General features: G+C 39.5%; 2 protein-coding genes across 2 annotated transcripts in view; both read right to left on the reverse strand.

Annotated features, from left to right (window-relative positions):
• LOC128684811 (EF-hand domain-containing family member C2-like) overlaps positions 1-16,156 on the reverse strand; it is a 130,662-nt gene that overhangs the window by 45,507 nt on the left and 68,999 nt on the right. The gene's annotated exons all lie outside the window — the stretch shown is intronic.
• Positions 11,634-12,450, reverse strand: LOC128684812 (histone H1-delta-like). Its single transcript, XM_053771091.2, has one exon. The coding sequence runs from the start codon at positions 12,348-12,350 to the stop codon at positions 11,799-11,801; it is 552 nt and encodes a 183-aa protein (XP_053627066.2). The 5' UTR covers positions 12,351-12,450; the 3' UTR covers positions 11,634-11,798.

Here is a 16,156-nt window from a genome sequence, read left to right on the forward strand (position 1 = left end):
GATAATCTTCGTTCTCTTGAAAGATTCTTGGTAAGCTAATGTAAATGGAAATTTGTTATTCTTCCGTAGTCAGTAAGTGTACATACGAACAACTGTACAAGTATTGAGAGATTACAATTGTCTTGCATAATAACGTGTAAATTATATAGGATAACTCAAAAGAAGTCAAAGTAACTTGTTTCCATTGTAGTCGAGGACCCCAATGGGAATAAGTCAGTCTGACTTATTAGGGTTATCCTAGATAATTTACACTATGTATGATAACTGTACTTATGGGCACCTGTACCTAAATAAACTTACTAACCTGTGTTCAGTTAGTAACTGCTTAAGTTACTCTCGGTACTTGTGTTAAGGTTGGATTCTCTGAATTTTGCAACTGTGTTATTATATTAAGGCATACGAAGCAGTGGGTCATGATAAAGAATGCTTAGTCGATTACTGGATTTCGGTAATCAAATACCACACGAAAGGCGGTTAAAGAAGGTGGCAGCTCATGTAGATGGGAAAACTGTCATTGAACGAAAACAGACTTTGCATAAATGGGGTAAAATCAGAGTTGAGACCAGTCACATGTGGTATTCCACAAGGATGAATTTTGAATAACAAATGACAAGGGTAAATAAACTGAGGATACCATCGAACTTCTGGAACATTTAAACAAATTAATGCTCTTTAATGTGGAAAAGTGCAAAGCCCTAACTCTTGGAAACGATAATTACCCTCACATCTGTATAAACAGTATATAATACTGACAAGTTCATGAGTAACATACGTGTGCAACAGTCTGGTATCTTTATTGACGAATTTTCGTCTGCGCAGCAGACTTATTCAGTGAAAATACAAGAGAAACGGAAACGACGTATAAAAATACTGAGAGGAATTGACAAGGGGGAATATAGACAAAATGCTTCAAAGATGGGACACAGGAACAAGGTGCAACAACTGGAAGCTGAAAACTCAGATGCGTCACGGAGATATTAGCAAGTATTTCGTCAGCACTAGAGTAGTCAAGAAGTGGAACAATCCGGAGTGATGTAGTGGAGGCAGGATCCATACACAGCTTTAAGGAGAAGTACGACAAGGCTCTGAGAGCAAGGAGGGTGGATCTAATAGCGACGAGTGAAGAGGCGGGGTTAGGAGCTGCGACCACAAACAGATGAGTACACACAAACATGAAGTATGTGAAACTTTATTGTCAAAGTTCGCCCACACAGTGGGTTTTCTAAAGTCAAAAACAAAGATCTGAACGAGTACATGTATAGGGAACGTTGTGAGCGGCAGAACCAGCTTAGTGTGTTAAAGCTTAAACCTTGAAGAGCTTGAAAAATGGAAGACAAATATATGATTGAGCAGGGCTAGATAGGAGAAAGACCTGCCCAGCATGGGCCAGTAGGCGTACTGCAGTGCTATGTGGGAACCGATTTACAAGTTTCCTGGCAAGAGACTCGATAATCTTAGCATAACGGTTAAGTATACCGACACATTAAATATTGCCACTGAAGCGGCTAGTTTATTGTGCACCATATATTCATACTGTGTACGGCAGCGCAAGAATATATGGATACATAAAGAATTAGAGGTAAAACTGAATTCTTATACACAGTCGACTTATCTCTTGCAAGCAAATTTAGGAAATTTGCTGAACAAGCCTGGTATCTCATTTTCATTAATGAGATAACTTTTGAGATATCAATAAGCGTACAATTAAGCACATAGTGTTCAAGATAAACCACAGAGATGACCACTTACTCTATTTAGTGTAATCATCATTTGTGATGCCAGACCACTTACACATCTCCGGCAGTATTAAATAGTTACCTGTTATTCCGGGGATCAACGCCCCCGCGGCCCGGTCATCATCCCGATGGATCAGGGCCTGATCTAGGCTGTTACTGCTGCGCAGCAGTCCGACTACGAGCCACAGCCCGGCTGAGCACTGACTTTAAGACTAGAGGGGTTTATTGGCAACTAACATGAACAGTGGGCCCCGGACACTTATGGTGTTTTCCCTTAGTGTACCAATGGCGCCCCTACTTTTTATTGGCGGCATTTTGCCGTAGGTAATGGCGTTTTATTGTGAAGACATTTTGTTCACCGGGGACTTCATGAGTATTTATGAGATTTGGAGAGATGTCCTGAGGTGAAAAAATAGGGTGATGAGGTCACAGGCGAGTAGCCAGCCCACATGGTACAAAATACCGACACGATGAAGAGAGACTAATGCAGTATAATGCCATTCTTTGACAGTATTTCGCCCACACAGTGGATTTTATCAAGTCACAAACAGATCTACTTGGGTGGAGAGGATGTGCGTATATATAGGGAGCGTAGTGACAACATGATGAAGATGAATTAGACATCTTAACTTGTAGACGTTTCGTCACCTAGTGGCTTTATCAATACAAGGACAAAATATGAAGACTAAAAATATACACAGCAGACAGTAGATGATGAGGTAATCAGTCCCTTAGCCTAGGAGCAGATGAGGAATGCTCAAGTTGATGGCTGTGACGATAAAGCCCAGTGTTGGCGAAACGTTATCAATAAAAGATCGCATTATACAGCATTTGTGTCTTGGCCCGTGGCCTGGTAGCGAAACCTCTCGCTTCACACGCCAAAGTTCAGGTTCGTTTCCCGGCCGGGTGGAAACACTGGGCGTGTTTCCTTACACCGGGTGTCTATGTTCACCCATCAGTAAAATGGGTACCTGGGTGTCAGTCGACTGGTGTGGGTCGCATCCTGGGACAAAGCTGACCTAATTTACCCGAAATTCTTTGCATAACAAGCGGCTTTCTATACAGTAGTATGCCATTAATGTCAGCTAGGCCTTTATACCATGTACATGTACTTGTAGAAATAAAGATATTAGGTGAGTAGGCGCCTAACCGCACGGCTGGCTACTCACGTACGACTTCATGACCTCATTCTTTCACCTCAGGACCTCTCTCCAACCCCTATAAATACTCGGTTTTGTTGGTCTCTGTATAAAATAAATAACTTAGTGTACAAAAGGTGTCACAATGAAGGTCATAACCCGCATTGTGTTTCTAATGTCATTAACAACATTGTGGTAAACCTCATTTATGCTGTAGAAGCCTTTGTTCTGGTTGAAATTGCTTGATACACTCATGAGTGATGATTCCTGGATCCTGCCTCTCTGAATGTTATTGGCAATGAATCGTGTGCCCTTGTGATTAATCAGGTGGTTGTTGGAGTTTGTGTGAAACAGGCGTCATTCAATTAGTCCATTTTCCTGGCGTATTAGTGTTCAGAAATTTGTGCGTGGTCTCTCGATGATTCGCCCAAGAATATTTGATCACAGTCGTTGCAAGGTGTCCTTGGTGTCCGTTACTAGTGCTGAAGAGAATGCTGGAGACCTGTTTAACAATAAAGTTGTTAGGAAGGACTATGTATCCTCTTTTGGTGTCATGTCTGGGTGTGACGAAGATGCGTGCACAAAGCCTACAATCTCCTGAAGATCTGACCCAACCAAACAAAACCCAATCCATACTCACAAAACCCAACTTAATCTGTCTCCATACTAGCCAATGTAATCTATTCTAACCAAACCTAATGATACATATACATGCGCAAGTGTATATTTTATAACCACCCTAAACTATTCCTTTTTAATAAAGGACTGGGCTTGTGGGATACATGGATGCCTTTCTCGAGTGACTGAGGTAAATGAGGCTGGGATTATGGGATATTCTCGGATCGTGCAGCGATCGAAACACAGTTAGTATGATAGAGCTCATGGAGCAGGGAGAGAGAGGACCTAGTAGCAATCAGCGAAGAGGCGGGGCCAGGAGCTGTGACTCGACCCCTGCAACCACAAATAGGTGAGTACAAATAGGTGAGTACACAGGAGCTTGGACTCGACCCCTGCAATCTCAACTAGGTGAGTGCGCGCACACACACACACACACATGTGGTAATGCTTTATTTACAGCTAGCAAAGTCAGGGTATTTCTCCAGAATGGTCTGCAATATACCACTGTGGATAAAGTACTTTGCCATTTCTTGAACATTTATGAGCGAGTTGTTTCTAAATTCATTAATTTTATCACACTCCAGTACATAATGACGCAGGGTGTGACAATAGTCCATCTGTAATCATTAGTGAACTTGCCAGAATGGATGTTGGAGGATGGCTTCTCCGCTGGATTAAAGGCTACCTGTCCAACAGAAAATCGTCTGTGTTGTTCCAGGGACATAGAAGTGTAACTAAAGACTTTGAATTAGGAACCCCACAGGGAGGTGTGCTCAGTCCCACACTGTTCAATATTCTAATTAATGCATTACTTAATGCAATGCCTAGTCAGCCCTATCATTATGTGATTAGTTTTGCTGATGATATAATGATTGCACCCCATACCCATCCTGTGGGCGGTAGTCAAAAGGTTACAGAGGTACATAATTGGTCCAGGGACTGGACTCCAAAGTTTTGATAGCTGAGCAAGTTACAGAGGTAATGAATTCACAATTTACAAAGGTAATGAACTCCAGGTAGGTCTAGTCACAATCATGACAAGTTACAAAGGTATTTACAGATTACAGAGGTACGTAATGGGTCCAGGGACTGGGCTCCCAAAGTTGTGATGGCTGAACTAGGTACAAGGTAATGAACTCACAAGTTACAAAGGTAAGGAATCCTGTAAGAATGGTTACTTAGGTTTATACATGGCTACAATCATGAACAAATTATAGTGTAATGAGCAATTCACACTTCCACACCCGGTCACAACTGTAGTGAGTTATTGGTGCAAATATTGATTGTTGAGACACACACACACACACACACACACACACACACACACACACACACACACACACACACACACATACAAATTCATACACACACACACAAACACACACACACACACACACACACACACACATACACAAACTCATACACACACACACACGCACACACACTCATACACTGCACCCTGGAGTATGCAGCACCAGTCTGGAACCCACACCTGGTCAAGCACGTCAAGAAGTTAGAGAAAATACAAAGGTTTGCAACAAGGCTAGTCCCAGAGCTCAAGGGAATGTCGTACGAGGAAAGGGTAAGGGAAATCGGACTGACGACACTGGAGGACAGAAGGGTCAGGGGAGACATGATAACGACATACAAGATACTGCGGGGAATAGACAAGGTGGACAGAGATAGGATGTTCCAGAGAGGGGACACAGGGACAAGGGGTCACAACTGGAAGCTGAAGACTCAGACGAGTCACAGGGATGTTAGGAAGTATTTCTTCAGTCATAGAGTTGTCCGCAAGTGGAATAGCCTAGCAAGTGAAGTAGTGGAGGCAGGAACCATACATAGTTTTAAGAAGAGGTATGACAAAGCTCAGGAAGCAGAGAGAGAGAGGATCCAGTAGCGATCAGTGAAGAGGCGGGGCCAGGAGCCGAGTCTCGACCCCTGCAACCACAATTAGGTGAGTACAATTAGGTGAGTACACACACACACTCATACACACACACACACACTCATACGCACACACACACTCATATACACTCATACACATACACACGCACACACAAACACACACACACACACACACACACACACACACACACACACACACACACACACACACACACACACGGGAACCATACATAGTTTTAAGGCGAGGTATGATAGAGCTCATGGAGCAGGGAGAGAGAGGACCTAGTAGCAATCAGCGAAGAGGCGGGGCCAGGAGCTGTGACTCGACCCCTGCAACCACAAATAGGTGAGTACAAATAGGTGAGTACACAGGAGCTTGGACTCGACCCCTGCAATCTCAACTAGGTGAGTGCGCACACACACACACACACACACACATGCACACATGTGGTAATGCTTTATTTACAGCTAGCAAAGACAGGGTATTTCTCCAGAATGGTCTGCAATATACCACTGTGGATAAAGTACTTTGCCATTTCTTGAACATTTATGAGCGAGTTGTTTCTAAATTCATTAATTTTATCACACTCCAGTACATAATGACGCAGGGTGTGACAATAGTCCATCTGTAATCATTAGTGAACTTGCCAGAATGGATGTTGGAGGATCGCTTCTCCGCTGGATTAAAGGCTACCTGTCCAACAGAAAATCGTCTGTGTTGTTCCAGGGACATAGAAGTGTAACTAAAGACTTTGAATTAGGAACCCCACAGGGAGGTGTGCTCAGTCCCACACTGTTCAATATTCTAATTAATGCATTACTTAATGCTATGCCTAGTCAGCCCTATCATTATGTGATTAGTTTTGCTGATGATATAATGATTCACACCACCGGATCGAAACACATCTAATTACTTTAAGGTTGTATTCCTGAACCAATTGAAAACGGAGGAGGAATAAACATTAGTGGAATTCTCTTAGTCACCCAAACACCATCCCCAGGTGTGAAATACACACACTACTAACCTGTATGTGGCAAACGAAAGCAATTATAGCCAAACGCCAGTTGGTCCAACTATATTGGTTCACATTACCCCCCAGTTCGTACCACAACGCATAGAAGATTATACCTTAACGGGATGATAATACGTACCCACTATGTTAGATCTCACAAGAAAGTAACACTGCAACACTACGAAGAGAGCTAAATAAGGCGTTGATTTTTGTGGCAAAAAATGGCAAAATCATGAAGAAACGGCAGCAGAGTGCACAGCCCTCAGCCCCTAGCCTACTTACTCCCTTAAATGAAGCAATTCTATACAAACTACCCAGTAAATTATAACATGAGAACATAAATATATACCTAGGTATTAATACTCATCGATACCCCTTAGAGGCTTAATCACTCCTGTATATTAATTAATAATAAATGAAATTATTTTCCAAGATACATTTGTTACATATATTTAATGCACAGAAAAGTCGATAAGTACGCAATGTTTATACCTAACAAAACTTCTGTACATCACAGAGGATCCTCTCATTATGTACCACCAAAAGAACGCTTTAACAATATCCAAATATTTACAAAAAAAATTTAATAAAAAGTTACAATACTGTAGAAGGAAGATTTCACAAAAAAAACTCTTAGTATTATTATTATAATAAAAAACAAGCGCTAAACCACAAGGGTTATACAGCTCTCGTAGGAGCTGTCGGTCCAAGACAGACCGAAACGTCGTCACAAGATTCCTCTCTCTACTAGGTGCAGGTCTTTGATGAATTTATACAAAATTTTCTCAAAATATAACCTCAGCCCCTTTATTTGAAACATACTCCCAGTCATTGTATTACTGCCGTGCTCTTAATACACCCTACCAAATTGATCTGTTCGAAAATTGCCTCAATGTGCAGTGATGAGTTTTTTTTTTTTTTTTTTTTTTTTTTTTCGAATCAAAATCGCATACAAATTTCTAATTTCGCACCAAAACTAATTCAGCAACCTCACCTTACACTGCTAAAATTAATGGGATGCTATTTAGTGAGTAGACTCCGGAAAATACAGTTCATCATATTTTCATCACTGCCTGCATTCTTAGGAGTTAACCATTCAACATCATTCGATAAGTGAAGGACGTTTCCGGGGGTCAATGTCCTGCGACCCAGTCCCAAACTAGGCCTCCTGGAGGATCAAATTCTAATCAACCAGGCTGGTACTGCTGACCGCAAGCAGTACAACATACAAACCACAGCCCGGCTAGTCAAGCAATGATCTGAGGAACTTCCCCAGTTCCTTCTTGAAGACCGCCAGAGGTTTGTTGGTAATTCCTCGTACGCATGGAGAGAGAGCGTTGAAGAGTCGGGGACATCTGATGACACTCATCGAGTTCTCTTCTAGTGCACTCGTCGCGCCCCTGCTTTTTAGAGTAGGCATTTTGCACCGTTTGCCAGGTCTCTTGTTGGCATACAAATGATTTAAGTGCTCAGGTTTGGAAACAGTCCCTCTAGGGTTTCTCAGGTGTATATTACCTGGAGGTTACCTGGAGGTTATTCCGGGGATCAACGTCCCCGCGGCCCGGTCCATGACCAGGCCTCCCGATGGATCAGGGCCTGATCAACTAGGCTGTTACTGCTGGCCGCACGCAGTCCAACGTACGAGCCAGCAGTAACAGCCTAGTTGATATATTGTGTACCTTTCTCGCCTACGTTCCAAGGAATACCACTGAAGAGACTTTCAAGCATTTCCAATATTTCAGATGCTTGATCGAATGTAAATGAACAGTGAATTTTTTCTGTAGACTGATTTTCTAGCTCAGAAATCTCGCCTGCTTTGAAGGAACAGTGCAGTAATCAAGCTTGGAAAGAACAAGTGACTTGAAGGGTATCACTGGTCCAACATATCTTGTACTGAAAGTTCTAGTTATCCAGTCTATCATTTGTGTATCATTTTCCTTGTGGTAGCAATAGTAACATTGTTGTGACCTTTGAATGTTAGGTCTTCCGACATAATTACTCCTAAATCTCCCACGTGGAACTTTCGCTCTACTGAATGATTTGACTTTCCAGTACTTAGTCTATTTCCTCCACTCTTCCATAACGGAGCAACTGAAACTTGTCCTTGTTAAACATCATATTTTTGTCTGAAAACTTCCTGTGTCTTCGACGGAGGCCACTCTCACAGAAATTCTGGGGTCATCATCAAAGACTATGTGTGATTAATGTCCTTGTCAATGTCGGATATAAGAATGAGAAACAGAAGTGGGCGAGTACCGTGCCTTATTAAGGAACAGAGCTTTTACTGTGGCAGCCTCCAAATTCCCTGTTTACTACTACTCTGTATTTTATTTGTATTATTATTATTATTATAATCAAGGGGGAAGCGCTAAACCTGGAGGATTATACAGCGCCTGGGGGGGGCATGTGGAAGGCATTCAGGCTTAATTCGGGGAACTGGAGCACAGATCCAATTCCCTAAATCAAGAGCCCCTCACCAACATCAAGGAACCTTCCTTGAGGGGATTTTATTTGTAAATAAGTTAAATATCCATCTGCCCACTTCCTTTTACACGCATTTTGTGAGCAATCACACCGTGGTCGCATTTGTCGAACGCTTTTGCAAAATCAATGTACACATCAGCATTTAGCTTGTCTTCTAGAGCATCCAGAACTACATCGTAATGACCTAGCAATTGTGAAAAGCAGTTAGAGCTACTGGGTTATAGTTTATTACATAATTACTATAATCATGGGGGAGCGCGAAACCCGTAGGGATTGTACAGCGCCTGTGGGGAGGGGGGAGGGAATGGAAGGTATTCAGACTCAATTCGGGGAACTGGCGCACAGATCCAATTCCCTAGATCAAGAGCCCCTCGCCAGCGTCAAGGAACCTTCCCCGAGGGGTATATATTTTTTTTTTTTAAGTTTTACTGAGATATACATAATATACACTTGGAAAATCCTAGAGATTAGTATCAATCTTGTACACGAAAATCACTCCTTATGAAAGCATAAGACTCGGCAGGTGCAACATTCCCCCATTGAAAAGCGGGGGCTCCACGAGCACACAGAGACAACACAAGCGTCCTGGGCCCAAGACTATTCAACTGCCTCCCAGGATACATAAGGGATATTACCAATAAACCCCTGGCTGTCTTCAAGGCACTGGACACGCACCATAGCCCGGCTGGTTAGTACCTGACCAGCCGGGCTATGGTTCGTACGTCAGTTTGCGTGCCGCCAGCAGTAACAGCATGATTGATTAGACCACGAGGCCTGGTCTCAGACCGAGCAGCGGGGGGGTTGACCCCCCAAACCCTCTCCAGGTATACTTCTTTATTAAATTGGACTGTATCGGGGGAGGGGGGAGTTCCATAATTGTAGGATGACACCTGTGTCCAGCATTCTTCTCCGTAAAATACTGAAGGCCCAAAACAGTGGTTTCTTAAAATTTTGGATAAGTATTGAATTCCATGAATCTGGGGCCTGGAGCAGAATGTATAGACCTGCTGATGTCTTCTCTCGTCAACTGGGGAGTCATACCACAGGCCATTAGTATCAACTTAATTCTCACCAAGGACAAATAAAACAGAACAAAGACACGTGAAACACTGATTATTCAAAAAGATTTATCGAGGCTACGTCACGTCTTCTACCAACTTCAGTAATTATTCTGTCCTGGATTATTAAAGCCACTGGTTGACGGAACGTCTCTACAAAAAAAAAATCGCGTGTTGCACACCTCTCTCATCTACTTGTCGCTTCTGTGTACTATTACTATAATAATGATATTGAGGTCAAGGCATTTTCAGCTTGCCGGATCCCTCTTGCTGATCAAACTCCTCGACGTGACCTTTCACTTGTTCACATGCTCAGATCAGGTGCACCTATCCTACGATCCTCCGTTTATATATTCCCACGTTTCTCATGTATTCCCTATAGACTTGAAACAGGTTAGTCACCAAGTGAAATGTTTTAATATAGTATCCATTATCTCTTATGCCCAGCTTATCTTATATCTTCTCATTTTTTCTGTATTATTTAACGTGAATGGAATATACTAATTTCATGATGCTCAGATTGATTTCTAGCATAGTGGTAGTTAAACTGCAACAGTGAATATACACTCTACTTGTTTGGCAAAACGGTAGTTTCTTTTTAAGTCAAGATCAGAAACTTTGGCTAAAATGGACAATAACCTTATTCACACCTGACTTAAAAATACAACCGTTTTAATTGTCTTGAGAATATAAAGACACTGTATGGCCAGTAATGGACACCACCTCAACGGACCTTTATCATGGATCCTCCATCAGAAGCACCTAAATCAAACTTACCCTGTATTACTATAATCAAAATTATTATTATTATTATTATTATAATCAAGGGGGAAGCGCTAAACACTATAATCAAAAGAAGTGCTAAACCGCAAGGGTTATACAGCGCAACTTACCCTACAACTTAGTTAGGGCATGAGATATTTCATAATTATTTCACCAATTGAAAATGGAAACCAATCGATGTTTCGATCCATACTGTACCATTATCAAGCCACGAGACAATAAAATAGCTCTAAACAAGATACATAAAAGGGGAGAAAGCCAGAAAACGGGTCATGGCAGAGGTAGGTTAAAGAGTCAAGGTCACGCTATCTAAAGAATGTAAGATTTGATAGTGTACTGTGATAAACATTACAAATTATGAAGTTAAGCGCTAAACCCGAAAACAAAGTTAGGACCTGTTTCAAAGTGAATGTGAAGGTTTAATTGAAGGGGGTGAGAACTTGGGAAGAGGACCAGGTTAGGAAAGACTGGTCCCTAACAAAAACTGTCAGCAAGGCAGACACTTATGCTATGTTATCTTTCCTGTTGAGTTTTCATGCATTATATTCAACGGGCAGCGCTAAACTCTTAGTCACAGCATTATGGAACCTCCTTGAGGATTATAAATACATCAAATATTTTCTTAAATCATGAATTTGAAGTATGAGAATCTTAAAAACTTAATTTGCTTTTAGTCATATCCAGTATTGTGTTCATTAAATTTTTTTTAATTTCTAAGCCATGTTACTTTAGTTTTGGCTTTAATACTTTCAATTCGTTAAGCCAGTTTATTAGACTTCAGGTTCAGTTATATATATCATGTATTTCAAGATTTTTCTATTTCATTGTCCAGTTCTTCAATTAAAAAAAATTCCAATCATGTTCATACAGTGTAAAGGAACACAAAACACAATATAAAAATCTATATATAATATAATTAACTATTTACACAGGAGATATCTTGTATATGAGAACATCAGGTACAATATAAAAATTTACTTAAAAGTAAACACTTCTTACAGAAGTATGTATGTCGCACCTAGAGATGCACTTAAACCTAAGGCTTTGTATCAGGTCGGTTTACTTCTTTGCGGGCTTCTTGGCGGCCTTCTTTGGCGTGGGCTTCTTGGCAGCAGGCTTCTTAGCGGCTTTCTTGACAGCGGGCTTCTTGGCGGCCTTCTTAGCAGCGGGCTTCTTGGCGGCCTTCTTAGCAGCGGGCTTCTTGGCGGCGGCCTTCTTAGCAGCGGGCTTCTTCGCAACTTTCTTAGCAGCTGGCTTCTTGGCGGCAGCTTTCTTAGCGGCTGGCTTCTTGGCGACAGGCTTGATGTCATCCTTGGCAAGCTTGAAAGAACCTGATGCACCAGCTCCCTTGACCTGCTTCAGGGCGCCGGAGGTGACTCCCTTCTTCAGGGCCAGCTTGAGACGGACACCAGCCTTCTTCTCATCTCCAACCTTGTAGTTAGCGACGATATACTTCAGAATAGCCTGACGGGATGACCCACTTCGCTCCTTCAGGGATTTCAGGGCAGCAGCAATCATCACAGCATAGGCAGGATGAGTAGGTTTGGCAGCAGGCTTCTTTGCCTTGGTGGCCTTCTTGGCAGGAGCAGGGGATGCAGCAGCGTCAGCCATTGTAGAGGTTACGGAGAGACCGTCAGGTGAAAAAGACCGTCAGATGGAGTCAGGAGCAATGGTCCTGTGTTGAGTCTCAGTGAGAGGAGTGATGCGGCAACACTAAAATCGAGTATTTGTGCCTGCGTGCGGACGCAAAAGTAGCAGCGTAAACACACGCACTCGTTTTCGTTCAAAGTTGCTCGGTGTTCGCGACCATTTGTGTTTGTTAACTTAGTTCTATCAATTATCACGGTCTATAAACACTTTTAGTGTATTAAATTTTTGTCGCTTCAAGTAGTATATACATTTAGCTTCTATTCTGTATAAAGAACATGTAGGTGCGATCATCTGTCTTAAAGAAATCGGTGCAAATATGACGAGGATCGTATTCTCAAACTCTATATATTCTTATTTAAGTCGCTATACCTTTCTTAATCAAAAGTTACTTTGCACGAATTATACATCAATGGAAAGAAGAATTATTTGTCTTTCAATGTGTGTAAAATCCACAATTGTCACATCCAAAATAAAGGCGTAATAAATGATATATTTTGGATAAACAAACACAAATTCCCGTTCTTGCTGCCATAGCTCTTCACTGATAGAATAGGTCATGTATCTTTTCTTTCATTATTATTGAAGTGTACATTTTAAACCAAAGGCGAATACTTCATAACATGTATTTCGAGAACACTGATATTATCCAAGGCATAAATTACCAACAGGATAGAAGAAAAACAAGCTTTAGAAGCAGAAATATTACAGGCCTTCTCAGGCTACGTTGGCTGGGTCTAGAGCAGGGAGCTCTGTCAGAGAACAAATAGTATTTTCCTTGTTAAACTCAGATTTATTATGTCTAATAATTAAAAAAGTGAGTGTTATATGAACACATTATTAATCCTTCCCTAAGTACCTAATTTTCTTTTCAAATAGACACAGGAGAGCTGAGAAAGATGATAAAATAGGAGTGATTTCCAAGATTCCCAGGCCGTTACCCTTCAAAATAAGCACAACCAGAATAATGATAAATCAGCCAGAGATTTTTCTTGACTGCTTTAGCTAACGATATTTCTGCATTATGTGTATGGATCAAAGTGCCTAAAGAGAAAGATATAAGTTAAGTGATAAAATTATTATTTTTTTTTACTTTCTTCACTCAAAGCTGAGGATATAAATACACTGGTCTCCCGAATTGTCCCAGCGAAGACCCTTGCAAATGCTTGTGACTGCAAAGATATTACATATATAAGGGAAGCTTATTGCATTTTACTCGTCTTAAATAAGTTATATTTGCGAGTTGTTATGGACAGAACATTATTTTTTTTAAATCATGCAGAATATAAAAACATCTCTTACATATATACCAGGTTCATTATGGTTAAATGGTATGGGTTTAATGTAAAAATTCAGAAAAAAATAATTTGAGCTAATCAAATATAAAATTAATATAGGCATAATTAATCTAAGCCAATATAAAATTGTCTTTAAGTTAAATTTCCAAGTGTTTAAACGGAATTTTTTTTTTATCAACGGTTGAATTAAATATTGTGTTATTATAGGCATACAGTAGTACTAAATTATGAAGATTCATCCTAGGATAACACAATAAAAACAAACAGCACGAGCTCTTGTTCAGTATTTCAGCTTTCAGTAAATAACATCCTCTAATTTGGTTTAATATATTGTGGCCACATATAAATGAATATTAGAGGCTAATTTTTTATATATATAGGACAATGGAGATTACTACTGAAATTCTGCTGTTTAATAAATTCAACAAATTTACGAATTACTATGATCCTGTGCAGTGTTGAACCACTTACTGAACTGCTGATTCAAGTTGTAAGGATTGGACAGATGAGTAGGAACAGCAATGCTAGTTAGTACTGCCTAGTAAACCTTGAGTAGTGATTCTTTTTTCTGTTCTAGATTATATTATTAACTTACCTGCATTTTTATTCCTCCGCCTGATTTAATTCTTAAACTTTGCATACTGCTTGACTTTCTGTATGCACGTGTTGTCTAAATAAAAATGGTACATTTGTGCATTGTTCTGATGGCAGCAAAATTATATATGAGAAGCCAAAATGCAGTTGTAATTTAAGAAGTTTATTAACTGAGTTTTCTTTAGGATCATATGAACTATGCAACAAACCTCAGATAATCACAAAATATGAACATGCTAATATACGAGCTAAGCTCCTTTCTGAAAGAATTAATAACAATTTATTAGTCTGAGACATTTCTGACAAGTAAAGGAAGAAATATAAATTTACAATAAGGAACCTGCAGTAGGTCTATTGATCTTTCCAAGATAGATTCTCATTGTATTCAACTATGCTGAAAGCTATTTAATCTTTTTATTTTTATTTTACATAAAAGTAATATAATAGTCAATATTAAAGTACTACAGCAAGTTTATTATATGACTGCGCATTCATTTTTATATTTTTCCATAGACTGTTAGGTCTGCTTCAATGCACCTTGATTTTCATGTTCTTATAATCGACAACAGAAATTTGTGAATTTTACATTGACGAAGGCTTTATATGAAAGAATAAATTAATATATTTACTATAAGAGCATTTGCTTCGATATTACATTGTATTTCATGCAGCGTGAAATCTCAGTCAATCAGCACAAACAACAGTGTAGGCTCGATCCATCGTCCGCTAATCGCGGCCTGGTCTCAGACCAGTCAAACTGGTGGTGGTCCTTTATGTTTCTTTAGTAATTATGCAAAAAAAAATATGTAAAGCGTTAGCAGAAGTGACCAAATGAATCATATCGAGTACTTACTACTTAAAGTACTTTTGTGTATCCATATATATCGTGTTATATATTTTATAGTATATAAATTATACATGGAAAGTCTATTATGGTCCCTATTTAAAGTATCAGAGTATTGTTTTAAATGTATAGGTTAAATGTCGTCTTAATGACCTAAGTACAGTCAATAGGTTTTAAACCTGACTTTAAAATAATTGTAATAATGCAATCCAAAATAAGCATCAGCCATAACTTAGAGTTATACTGAACACTGTAAACTGTCAATTATATAACTGTTACTAAACTCTATAATGTTTCTAACGAACTTTATTAACGGGGAATTTAATAAACCATAAGTAAAAAAAAAAACCTTAAATATTTGTATATAAAATAACTACATCAGCAATAAGCGGAAATAGTGCATCATACAGCACTTTAATAATAATAATAATAAATTATAAATTATAAATACTAATATTAAAATCATTATAAATAATAATAAATTATAATACCAATATTAAAATTATACATATAATAATAGTAATAATAATAATAATTAATATACACAAATAACCGCACATAGAGAGAAGCTTACAAAGTCACGCTGGGACAGTGCGACTTTGTCAAAGTTGGACCGAAATATCATGGTAAGCTCCTTTCTCCTATGTGTGGGTTATTTATGTATTGTTCCAGTCATGGTATTGTGCCTTTTTGTTCTTTAATAATAATAATAATAATAATAATAATAATAATAATAATAATAATAATAATGAACAAGATTCAGCATATTAAAATGATGAATCTTATGAAGCATTTAGATAAGCATTATTTAGGCTAATTTAAAACTGGCGCGTTTACGAAAAAAAAAGAACAGTAATTTCTATAATTTTTGTGTCGAGTACTTTTTTACAAACATTCAAATTCAAATATTTTATTTCAAATTGTTGTACAAAGTATACAATAATTACAATGCCACTCCCACACTGTCGACGTCCCACTCCACGCACCCAACCTCGGAGTCCCACTCCACGCACCCAACCTCGGAGTCCCACTCC

This window comes from Cherax quadricarinatus, unplaced genomic scaffold, assembly GCF_038502225.1.
Source record: "Cherax quadricarinatus isolate ZL_2023a unplaced genomic scaffold, ASM3850222v1 Contig65, whole genome shotgun sequence".
Classification (NCBI taxonomy): domain Eukaryota; kingdom Metazoa; phylum Arthropoda; class Malacostraca; order Decapoda; family Parastacidae; genus Cherax; species Cherax quadricarinatus.